Here is a 13,300-nt window from a genome sequence, read left to right on the forward strand (position 1 = left end):
TATGTATATAATATGAAATCATAGTCATAATCAAGATTCTGAATATACCCATTGCTTTGTGGAAAACTTTGGCTGTTCTGATAATTAGGGTATTATTCTTGGTAGGATGCACCATCCTACCCAAGGAGTTATCTCATTTAAAATAACACCCGCCATGAGAAACCTGTGAGAAACTTTCCTTTGCTAAGCTCACGGAGAAATTGAATTCAGGGAGGGAACCCAGGGAAGAGTAACACAAATTCCTTTGTCTTCATGTAAATGTATCAAGGATGCAAATGGATGTTTTAAAATTATATATAAATATCTATTAAAAATAAATAGCTGTAGTATAAGGTCACACGGACATTTAAAAGCTGGTATATATTAAGTGTGACAGCAGATTTCGCTACATAAGAGATGACCGCACAGCCTGCTTCCCCAGTGGTGTGTCTGGGTTGCCGTTCATGGGGACAATGATGTAAAGAACAATGATGAAAGTCTAGGTATTTACAACTTTAGCTTTCTACTAAAACAGGTGAAAAAGCCATCCTCTTCTCTTCGTCATGAAGACATTAATGGTTTATAACAAATTCTCCAAGAGCAAAAGGAGCAAACATACAGCAGGGCCTCTGCAGGGTGCTTTTCATGACCACAGATCCAAACAACTATGAATCAGAATTAAAAGATCCCATCTGTATTGAACAAACTAGATGTCTTTTCTTGTCATCATTCCCTGAGCGGCACAGAAAGCAACCATTCCCAGTGTAGTAGGCAGCATGAGCAATCTGGAGATGCTATGATAAGGGAAAGAGCTGGTTAGATGGCTCAGTGGGTGAAGATGCTTGCTGACAAGGCTGAAGACCTGAGTTCGATTCCCCAAATCTACATGGTAGAAAAACAGAGCCGACTTCTGCATGGTGGATGTGGACATATTCACATTTAATAAGAAAGTATACAGGAGAATGTGTGCAGGTCATATGCCTGTGTGTGTATGTGAGACTTCAGCGTTGATGGATCTTCTGACCCTTGGGGGACACTGGGACACACCCCCAGGGGCACTGAGAACTTTCTATTGTCAGGAGCTGCCTTTCAGCACCTGACGGATGAGACCAAGCCCAGTCATAAACAACAAAATGGCTCATCTGAACACATCAGTGTGTCTGAAAAGCCAATTCTCAGAGTCACAAAGACAAAGCGAGCATCCCCACACAGCACGTCTTTGTTTGTAGCTCATTTTCTTTGAAAAAAAATCTTGCAGTTATGGTGACATTTCAACTGAACAAAGAATAGTTTTCTGTAATAGTGGAACTGGCTTTAATATTTTTGCTTATTAGGGCAATAGTAGACACAGCATGGAGACACGTAAAGAGTGCAGTTCCATCACCGTTCTCCATCTCCACATGCATTTGTTTTTAAAAGTATTTGTTACATTTATTTTGTGTGTGTGCACACGTGAGTGCATCCCTATGTGTGCACAGCATGTATGCCAGAGTGTGAGAGTAGGTCTTGGGAACTGCTTGGGAACTGTTCTTCTTCCTGTGTGAGGCCTGGGGAATCAAACTCAGGCAGTCAAGGCTGGAGGGCAAGAGCCTTACCCACTGAGCCATCTCACCAGTCATCTCACCTATTTGATTTTAAGCCGTTAATGCTTTCCTTTCCCAGACTGATAAATGTATGAATAACTTTGGTGTTTTTTTTTTTTTTTTTTTTTTGCAAACATGGTGTCAAAATGGCAGCATTATCTCAATTTGTTTTTTTCCTGGAGACAATTTAAGTCCAAGTTGTCACAAAGGACAAAACGTATTGGCTTAATTCAGATGTAAAGCCGCTTGCGGTCACTCCAGTCCATTCTTTAATTAACTACTTATTTTCTGTGTATGCCTGAGTGTTTGCCTGTGTGCACGTATATATATTATATATATGCCTGGTGCCCCTGAGCACGAGCTGCCATATGGGTGCTGGCAACTGAATGCAGGTCCTCTGCAAGAGCAGCCAGCTGTCCTGGAACTTGCTCTGCACACTAGGCTGGCCTTGAACTCAGAGATCCATCTGCCTCTGCCCCCTAAGTGCTGGCATCAAAGGCAGGTGCTACCACCCAACCCAACCCCCACCCCAACTCTATGCAGCCGGTGCTCTTAACCTCTAAGCCATCTCTCCAGCCCCAGCTCATTCTTTTAAACTTGTCAGAGCAAATATCTTGGCAACAGTGCTGCTATATGGAAGCGTTCTTTTTCAAAACACGTGGCAGGTTTTACCCAGAGATTTCTTTACCACCACCCACCAAATCCAATGATCCCTCTCCATATGGTTTACCAGGCACCCACTACAGCTAATTACAGCTGACCGACCCATGGGTGCCAATCACAATTGCCACAGAAAATGTAGGGCCATTCCCAGGCAACAGGCAGCAATACCAAGGTGGAGCTGCAGGTCCCACACACACCACCACTATATGGAGTAGTATTTCTATCCCGTGTGCAGGGTTAAAAAGAAAAATCCTTCAACAGAAGGATGTTAGTGAAGTTTCCTCAGCATGGAATCATCTCAAATTGATGAAATGTTCTTACCTGGGGAGGAACACACTTTCCACCACGTAGAAGTCTTGCATGAGGACATCGCGTTCTGGCTTGGACGTGAGGTTGCCCACTGTGTATCCTATTCCCAGCTGGATAGCACCTTTAATAGCTGACGATGCCGTCTGCAGAAGAAACACAGGGGTCCATGTTAGCTTTGAGGGCTTTGTGCAAGGCCACAGGCAGCAAACTGGAGGGTGAGGCTACTTTCTCCTTCTTCTTCCCAAATGGCAGAAAGCTGGGGCTTAGTAGAATCTGTTAAGGTCCTTCTCCTTGGGTGACTTCTTACACGGACTGTGGAGTGTCGTCCCCACCCCACCCCCCCATAGGCTCATGCATTTGGCCACTTGGGCCCAGTTGCTGTTTTGGGAGGATGTAGAACTTTTGGAAGATGAACTCTTGCTGGTGACATAGGCCATTGGGAGCTCCTATTCAAGTTCTGCTTCAGGTCCCGTTTTCTGTGCCTATCTAGCTGTAGGTGAAGAGTTCCAGCGTATGCCTCCAGTGCCACCTACCTGCTCCTCCATCCCTTCACAGCCATGATGACTGAGCCCTCTGAGACCAGGAGCCATAATGGGTGCCCCTCTCTTAAGTTGCCGAGGCCAGGGATTTCGGTCATTATGCCCCACCGGTGGGGTGACATCTTGTATTCAAAATGTATTTACAGTTAAGAGACTGTACTTTTTATCTTTCTTTTACTAAGAACTTGTGAGCATCATGGAACACTTTCAACAAGGAGCATTATAGTTTCTACTCAAAGGTAAATAATATAGTTGAATTTATTTTTAAAAAAATCTGATGCTCTCCCTGCAACATACTTGTGGACGAGTAAGAATACTTTTTCTCCATAAGAACCAACAGAGTTCAGAATTGACATCCCTCCCGCCCCCCAGCTGAGGGATGGGACCACCCACCCATATCAAAAATATTAACCCAGAATTGCTCTTGTCTAAAGGCACAAAGAGTGGAGCAGAAACTGAAGGAAAGGCCATCCAGAGACTGCCCCACCTAGGGATCCATCCCACCGGCAGACACCAAACCCAGACTCTACTGCTGATACCAAGAAATGCTTGCTAACAGGAGCCTGGTATGGCTGTTTCCTGAGAGGTTCTTCCAGAGCCTAGCAAATACAGAGGTGGAGGCTTGCAGCTAACCATTGAACAGGGTCCCCAATGGAGGAGTTGGAGAGAGGATTGAAGGAGCTGAAGGGGTATGCAACCACATAGGAAGAACAACAATACGAACCAACCAGACCCCTCAGAGCTCCAAGGGACTAAACCACCAATCAAAGAATATACATTGAGGGTCCCCATGGCTCTAGCTGCAGATGTAGCAGAGGATAGCCTTGTTGGGCATCAATGGGAGGGGAGGCCATTGGTCCTGTGGAGACTTGATGCCCCAGAGTAGGGGGATACTAGGGTGGTCAGGTGGGAGTGGGTAGGTGGGGGGAGCACCCTCATAGAGGCAAGGGGGATGGGGAAGATGATAGGGGCCTTGCAGAGGGGAAACTGAAAAAGGGTTTCTTTCAACATTTGAAATGTAAACAAATAAAATAACAAAAAAGGACACACACACAAAACTGATAGAGAAAAAACTGGAGCTTTTGGTGTTCACACAAAATTTAGTTTTGAAAATTGCCTATTGCTGTTGGCAATGATCTACAATTAAGTTATTTTTCATTGATCTGTGAAAAAAGATAGAGTACTGATGAGTGATAAAGGATGCAGCAGAAGGACAATTGTTTTTTGGGATAGGGTATCTTTGTGTTTAGCCTTGGCTGTTTTGGAACTAGCTCTGTAGACCAGGCTGGCCTCGAACTCACAAAGATCCACCTGCCTCTGCCTCTCAAGTGCTGAAATTAAAGGTGTGTGCAACACTGTCTAGTAACACTGATATATATATATTTTAATTTACTAGTGTTTTAATATTTTCATAATGAAACAGATGCTATTAAATTAGGGAATTAATGTGTACACACATACATCTGTCCAAGTGAGTACATGTGAATAGGGTGTTTTTGTTTTTGTTTTTGTATGTGTACTCTTGGGAATCAAACCCAGGATCTACACACACACACACACACACACACACACACACACCATGCTCCATGAATGATAGCTAGGGCTAGATAAGAGGCACCTTTCTCAAAATAACAACAACAAAACAAAATGAAATCAAAGTTAGAAGAGATTCCATATATTTATATACTTATATATACATCACTTATTTGTGTGCATGTGGTGGGTTGTGTGGAGGTCAGAGACAAGGTTCTTGGTGTCGTCTCCTTCCAACTTGACTTTGAGGCAGGGTCTCTCTTTTTGTTTCTACCTCTGTGCTGCACATGCAGGCTTCTGGCTGAACCTCCTGCCTCTGCCTCCCATCTTGCAGAGCAGTGACAGGCCTATAGTCACCAGTTTCTATATCTGGTTTCTATATTTGTTTGTTTTAATACATGTTTTTCAGGGATTGGACTCAGGCTATCAGGTTTGCACCTCTGGCATGTCTCACTGGCCATAGAATATGTTGTTTTGTGTGCATGTCTGTCTGTCTGTCTGTCTGTCTGTCTCTCTCTGTGCCTATGCATATGTGCATATGTGTGTGGAGGTCAGAGGTTGGCACTGAATGTCTTCTTTGGTTGTTGTTCACCTTATGTTTTGAGACACTGACCAGGGAAGTTGACTGACTCAGCCCCAGGAGTCTGCCTGCCTCTAGCTCTCCAAAGCTGATTGTACTTACTAACTGTGGCATTTTATTTGGGTCCTAGGATCTGAACTTAGGTGTGTGTGTGTGCTTGTGCTGTTGGCACTTTACCGAGCTGTTTCCCCAGCACCTTGGTACACTGTTCTCAAGGGTTTGCATGTTCTGTCTTTTTACGTCTGGTAGCGCTAATGTAGAACTACAAACCACAGCAGAAAACAATCAATAAGTTAAATGCTGATTCTTAGCTGGAGGCATTTGGTAATGTCTGCGAGGTTTTTTGTTTTTGTTATCATAACTGGTGTGTTGTGGGTGCTGCAAGCATCAAGTGGGTCTAAGCATTCCGTGCTGCACTGAAAAGCTCTCTACCACAGAGAGTTAGCCATCCCCAAACATCAATGGTTCCATGGTTGAGAAACTCGGACGAAAATGAATGGAATAAAGATTATCCAGTATATTCAAAAGGAAATACTTTCTTTTTTTCCCCAGGCAATAGTTTATAAATCCAACACTAATCCCCAACTTCCTTTATTATTTTTATTTCTTCATGCTTTTTTTTTAATATCAAAGAATATCTCTTCCTAAAATGTTTTTCTTGATTGTATGAGGGAGAACCACTTCCAGCTTTCTGGAGGGCCTGCTCTGTCTCTTGTCCACTGGCTTCTCATAGTTTATCTTCTGTAACTGAAGAATTCCCTACAAGTTTGATTCATGACCTAGACTCCTTTGCTGTTGTCACCATGGTAACAGTCACCTATGACTCTCGGGTCTTTTCAATCTGTTTGGATGCTATTCCACCATCATGGACATATGGCACTATTTCAGAATCTGTCTACCCTGTATCCAATATCTAGTTCTTTTCCTAAGGCCCTGTCATCTTCAGTCACCCAGGACTGAGCACCCAGACAGACATTTAACAGGGGGTGAACCTCGCATTAACTCTTGTTGAATTTGCCTGAAATGACCTCCCACAGTCAACCAGTACCGTTCAGAAGCTTGTATATACAAAAGAGCAACTCCTCAAACCATCATTTAAGCATTTTGCTTGCTTCGCTCTGAACATCTGTCATCCTTCACCTGAGAACAACTATCCAAGTATTGGACCGTGCAGAACACAGGAAAGTGTCTTGATTTTTTTTTAAATATCTTTTGACTTAAGATCATAGGAAGCAAGATACAAAAGGCTGAGACTCAAGTGCATCTAGTGCCTGGAAAAAAAAGCAACTTTGTTATTTTAATATTCTTTCCCTGCATTCTGCGATGCCACTAGTTGTCAGTGGTGTCAGTTGTCAACGGTGACCTTTTGTACTGATAGTGCTGAATTCAGAAGGCCCAGATGGATTTCTTTAATTTAACCCTGTACAGAGAGTCAAAAGCCATTTCTCCTCCTACTTGCCACTCAGGGCGGTATGTCACAAGGTCAATGCCTTTCAGAGGAACCAGCACCCTAGAATGTTCTGTCTGGGCCTAACACAGACCGCATGCCTCGGTGCGTTTTGCATTCTGTGCCCATACTTGATGCTGTTTTCCAGAGCCATGAGAGCAGTCTTTTATCACAGTGTGCAGGTGTGTCAGCAGAGAGTACCATGTTCCTTGCTGTCCCTACCCTGGAAACAGAAAGCAGTCTCAGCTGCCCGAGTCTGTAACTTTGGCCAGACCCCTCAGTCCTCAGGGGTTGGGAGTGTTACTGGAAATGCTTCTGGCTTGAATGGTGGGTCATATCCTTAGAAATTGTGAAGCAGAACTTTGGGAATAAGAAGATAAAGTAATGTCCTCTTGCTCTAAGGGACACCAAAACCCAGCAACCTTCCTGCTATGGTATGCGGTTAAGTTTTGAGTTCTTGAAGGAATGAGGATCCCACTGGCGTGTTTAATTAAATAAGCAGAACAAGAAAAAGAAAAAGAAAAAGAAAAAGAAAAAGAAAAAAAAAAGGAAATTGTAATTATATCAATCTCATTTCATGCCTCTTAAAGATCGAGTGCTTGGGTGAGAGAAATAATAGCACAGTAATAAATAGAAATAAGCCAGTCATTTTTTGAGCAACTCATTTGTGCCAGACACAGCATAGATAGTGATAATTTCACTGATGTAACCACTCACACACTTCCCCAAGGCTTACGAGGTTCTCAGTGCCCTTGACTGACGCTGACTCTTTTATCCTCACGGTAACTTTCAGAGGTAAGTGACACTTGGTAAGCAGCTCCAACGTGAAAATTTGAAATCCAGAATGCTCCACCGTTGGGAACGATCAATAGTGTTATCAACAGTATGTATCTGTGATATGGCGAGCATAGCTGCTTTCCAGCATCTCAGGGATTCTGGGTACAGACAATTGCCACAAGAGGAAAATCCCACACCCAAATTCCCATGAGGGCCACTACCAAACAAGACCTGCAGCAGAGCAGTTTATTCATTGTCACAGGTTAAGAGAGAGTCTACCACCTGATCAAGATGCTTAGAAACACTGTATAAAATTGTCTTTAGGCTAAGCCTAAATTGTATAGAAAATCAATGACATATAAATAAATTTATGTTCAGTCTTGGCTTATATCCACAAGCTTCCTCACTATGCACATGCAAATATTCCCAAATCCTATATCCAAAACATGTCCCAAGAATTTTGGGTAAAGCTTTTCCATCCTGCATTACAACCTCCAATTCATGGACTCGGGTATGTTTAGCAGCTTTGTACAAGGTGAGGACGCAGATCTAGGACTTAAGCCAGGGCTGGCTGTGGTATATCCAACCATACTCTGTGGTCTCTAAAAGCTGAGTCCTTTAATGCCCTTAACCAAGTAGCTGAGCTTGGTGACAGTGGACAGTGATTCCCTCTACAGCAGTACACTTACGGCTCAGCATGGTTAGGTGACTTCCCCAAGTCTCTTTGCAGGTGTGTGACACAGTCTGACCACCAGGTGCAGACTGCTTCCATAGCTGTTTTTTTCCAAATGGCCCAAGAATCAAAGTTGGAAGTTCTCTTAAGTCTGGATGTTTGACCCCAGCAAGGGAAGGAGCATCAAAGGAGCCATTCTTTTGGATGAAATGAGATAGAATTGTTTAATTAGCTGCTAATCACGCCCACACCACAGGCAAGCCAAAGGCTTACACCCCTCTTGGGAGACCACGTTATTAGCATTGCTGGTAACATGGGGTGTTATTAATACAAAATGGTGTCTGGCTCCCTCGGTAAACGGGACCCCCTGTTCCTAACTTCTGGGCAAAAATGAAATGCTTTAACATGGGTATAATTCCATAGCATCCTGCCTAATTCATGGAAATCCATGCTTGCGTTCACAGTGACACATGCTTTTTCTTAGGCCACCAGCAGCAAAGGTCCCACCATTTGTCATTTTCCCATTGGACATTAGTCTCAGCTTGATGTTCAGCAAGATGTGCTGTAGAGCTGAAATCCCTTTGGAACTTTGCCTGGAGTGTGTATGATTATCAGATCAGTAAGTCATCATGATGGCAAAGGGTGCTCAGCATGAACTATTGGTGGAAGCTCTCCTACAACCAGCCATTCTCTCCCCACAATTCGGAAGCCTTGGGGCTCCTTCCTTTCTTCGAGATACCAGCAAGACTTCAGTGAGCTAACAGCTTCCATGCATTCCGGGCTACTTAAGTTTTCACCACCAGGCTCTTGCCTGCTGTGTCTCCAAAGTACTGGAACATGACCATTCCCCGTTCCAACTCCAGGGGAAACCATTGGTTCCTTTAGTAGAGGCTTAATATGGGCTTAGATTCAGAACACAGCAACAGGATCTATTTTTAATCCTGGACCTCACAGGGATAAATGGAGGCCATATGTTGCCTGGATACCAAGCATGTGATACCTAGAGAAAGATAGGGCTGCAAAACATCGCAAAGGCAAATCACTTATTTATTTCCGTAGCTTGTTCAGGTATGATGTCAATACCAAGGAAAGTTGATGCCAGCTTGCATTTATGTGACACTGCAGCTTCTAAAGCTCTGTCCGTAGAGGTGGGGACTGAACACAGTGCTTTGCTCATGCTAGGCAAGCGCTCTACCACTGAGCTACATCGCTGGCCCTCAAAGCACCATCTTTTAATGATTACCTCATCATCAGAGATGTCAGATGGCTAGGGAGTCATGATGTCCATTGCATAGATCAAATTGGATCTGGGAATTAACTTGCTCTAGATACCACTGCATGTGGGACATGAATGAATGAGTCCCTGATCTTCTAAAAGGCTCGAAGTTCAATGGTCTAATTATTCATTGAACATGAGTTTATACACCTGCTTAATGTGTGATGTTTCTCTGCAGAAGATGGAGCTGACAGGTGCTGGGAAGCACTTGAACAATGGAGTGATGAGCATCTTAACAGTCAGAGGAAATGTCTACAGAGATCCACCATAAGGAAAGCAATGACCCCAATGACTGGTTACAGGAAACTGCTTCCTATAAAGCATTGTCTATGAAATTGGATCACTTAATAGGCCATCTGATGTCACTGGCTTTGAAAGGAAGAATCAAAACACTTCATGGCAACAGCAGTTTTCTCCCCTCAGGCTCTCTGAACTAATTATGAGATTACAGCTTGGATACATGTTGCTAGAGAGATTTGCTTCACAACTACAAATATATTCATGTTATTACTTTTCTTGAAACCTCTGAATGAGCTCTCAGCATCCTTGCTCTAGGAGCAAGTCCAAATCTCACACAGCTTGTCTCTGGAAGCCATCTTTTAATCTGACCTCCTCCATTCTGCTTCTTGATATCTACACACATTATGAGAAGATGGCACAGCCAGGGCCCAGTCTGTCGTTGAGTAAGGACATCTAGAGAGTCTAACGCTACATCAGAGATGTTTGTTGACAAGGTCTCTTCTTTTATCAGGCCATAGAAGGTAGGTATAGAACATGCTTCTGTGGCAAGATGGCCATCTGAGTCAGGGCAGGGAGATTTCCACTACTGTCCCTCACTTCGGTGGTTCAAGTACAGCTCTGGGTCTCTCTCCTGTCCCTGAAGCTGTGCTCAAGAAGCAAGGCTCTGTCTTCTCATTTGTCTCAAGGAGAAAAGTAAGGGAAGAAAAAGGGCCAGATGTCAGACATCTGGTTCTAGTAGTGTGGAACAGAGGTGGCGAGATGCTATAGGAAGAGAATGTTGACATCCTGAGGGCCCTACTATTCTATGTACTAGATAGACTGCTTTATCACAGGCCTGCCCTGGCATTTCCCCAGCACTGTCCTTGGCAGAGGAGAGTTGCTGTTACCACGTCATACAGTCGTCTGCTGGTCATTTAACCAAGATCTAAGAGCCCAAGATTGGGTTAGGCATTGGATAATGCTTGGATCAAAGAATCATGTCTCTTGCTCTCATGGTCTGGGGGTAGGGGAAGACACATTAAACAAAGATATGTCCATAAGAACATACAGTAATCAATGGCAGGAAGGCCATCATGACATTATTGGGATTAGGAGGTTGGAGACCCACAGATGATGGCAGCCACAGAAGCCAACCCAGAGAGGCGTCTAGGCTGAGGCTTGAGAGGCAACAATGAGCTGGGTAGCAGGTCATGTCACTAGAGATTGGTCTTATGTTTACCATGTGTCAGGCAATTAATTCTCTATAAATCAGGGAAGTCAAAGTGGCCTAAACAGAATCTGTGTCCTTAACAAAATGACAATAAGGACTTTCACATGGTAGGAAAAGGTCCCGTTAGGGTGCCAAGGAAGCTCATTTTCAGGAGTAGAAGAAACAGTTGCAGAGACCTGGAAGCAAACCACCATGGGCAACAGGTAGAGAGCTGGCACTGGGGGCTGGAAAGGCTAGACAGCTGTAGATCTGGTTCCCCGAAGGCAGCCTAAGGGTTTGATGGGTTTCAATTGTGTTGGTCCACAGATGGCAAAAACCAGTGAAGGATTTTATGTGGGGAAGTGGTGTCTAATTTGAAAGGATCACTGGAGGCTGTGCGGAGAACAGATTGGAGGGATGGTAGGAGGGAAAGTGATTAGGACGTGCTTGCTTGGTTCATATGGGGATGGTAATGGCCTAGGGAAGTCTAATGAACAAGATGGGCAGAAGAGTGGAATGTGAGACAGATTTTGAAGACAGACAGACAGACAGGGTTTGCTATGAGCTAGAAATGAGGGAGAAAAAAAAGCACCAATAGCAGCTCAGGACACTTTTCTTGATCAGTTCTGAGAAGTGTGCTTACTTTTCCTAATCAGGAGAGGACAGAGTGCAGAAGGAATGTACTTGGGGGGAAAATGAAGAATCCTGTTTGAGATGACACGCCGGTCAGGAGTTCAGAGTGAACGTTTGGCTTGGTATTGGAGTTAAAGATTGTCTGTAGAGGTGGTACTGAAAACCAAGGGTCAGGAGGAGGTACCCCAATCAGGGAGCAGCAAAGAAGGGCCCCCAAATTAGCAACACCTAGGGTAGTGGGATAACGCTTAAGGGGAGGTAGCCTTAGTGGAATAGAGGGAGGAGTTTGAAGGAGGGGTGACCACAATCTCAACAAAAGGCTCTTTCATTCCCCACAGGAATGGGGGAACATCAAGAACCAAGGGTTAAATTCTCCCTGTTCTTATTCAAGTTAGGGATTCACATATAAACTCCAATCTGAATTAAGACTATTTAACAAAGTGACTTGCTGTAATTAAACCATCCTAACAAAAACTGTTCTGTAACATGGAAAAGTAAAACATTATGTTATATCTAAGCATAAGCACGCAAAACAAATAAACAAATCTAATGTAGTTTGGAGAAACATGTGTGTACCCACAGAGAAAACTCAGAGGAAAGATATCCGAATGGACATCATGTCTGTACTGGGGTGTGTGTGTGTGTTGGGAGGCGTGTAGACCTGGGATTTGTTTCTTTTTCTTCTCTTAAGGTTTGCAATGCTATAAACCCATGTAACCATTAGACTATCAGGTAACAACAAAAAAGGCTGAGCCATATCTCCACTGTTTCTCTAACTGTATTCTGGGGTGGAATCTACCTTTGCTCAGATGAAATCTACAGCAGGTCTAGGACCTGTCTATTTGTTGACTCTATAAAACTGCCCCTGTTCATACCTGGGCACAGAGCCATAGAAAAATAGCCTCACATCAGCATGTGCTCTGCTTTAGCGAGCTCAATAACAGCCAGATTGGGGTTTCAGTGGGATCCATCCTCCTCCAGCTTGCTGGGCATCTAACAGGAGGAGGGGGAAGGGGTTTTCTTCTCTTTTCTGTTGGATGTTGGAAGGTCCCCTGTGAGGAGCTCAGTTGTAAGATGTCTCAGACATATGCATAGCTTCTTGTTGGGTGCTTTCACAAGATTTGTAATTACTGCCTATCAATGGCCACTACATTCTCATATTTAGGAAAAAAAAAAAAAACCAAACCACCCCACATCACATCTCTCCTGGCTAGTATTTTTTTTTCAGCTGTTTCTAAGCTCCATATGCATTTCAAAAGAGAAGGTATACATTATAGACAGTTTGTTGTGCTGGTCACAAGCCAGAGATCCTCCTGTTTACACAAATCAACAAAGGTCAAACTAAATCATTAACAACTGCTTGGCGTTTCCTGGTCTCCACATCCACAGAAGCCAGGTCTCTCTTCTTTCTCCATTTGTTTTTTTCACACTCTACCGTCACCCCAGGTCCTGTTCTCCCACCAACCCCTCCACAATGTCTCTGTTTATGACAACAGCTAGGAAGGACAGGTTCCCTCTGCCATCACTAGGTCCACGAGTGACTTCCTCGTGTTCTATTACTTCCATGGCAGGCAACTACTTTTCTGATACAATTTTTTTTGCAGCCATCTACCTTTTTAAAAATAAGACTATTGTAGCTTCGTTTTAATGAGGCCTCTTTCTGGACTCCCATTCTGTGTGGCGAACTGCCTTGAGATAAGGTCATTCTGACACAGTGGGCACAAAACAACCTGGGAAGAGCCCAAGGCAAACACACTTTCTATTTAATTTTCCCTTTTCATCAACACGCTTTTCAACAGGGTTCCAGTGTTTGACGGAGGAGCTACTTCTCAAATGTTGGTGATGGTCAATGGTAGAAAAGATATTGCCTGGGTTTCTT

The 13,300-nt window shown here is 43.8% G+C and overlaps 1 protein-coding gene across 2 annotated transcripts in view; it reads right to left on the reverse strand.

Annotated features, from left to right (window-relative positions):
• Pip5k1b (phosphatidylinositol-4-phosphate 5-kinase, type 1 beta) overlaps positions 1–13,300 on the reverse strand; it is a 261,079-nt gene that overhangs the window by 99,676 nt on the left and 148,103 nt on the right. For both annotated transcript variants that reach the window (NM_008846.3, XM_006526763.4), the window contains exon 4: positions 2,547–2,677. In NM_008846.3, the coding sequence (NP_032872.1) occupies positions 2,547–2,677 (131 nt within the window). The remainder of the gene's footprint in view (positions 1–2,546; positions 2,678–13,300) is intronic.

This window comes from Mus musculus, chromosome 19 (assembly GCF_000001635.26).
Source record: "Mus musculus strain C57BL/6J chromosome 19, GRCm38.p6 C57BL/6J".
Classification (NCBI taxonomy): Eukaryota; Metazoa; Chordata; class Mammalia; order Rodentia; family Muridae; genus Mus; species Mus musculus.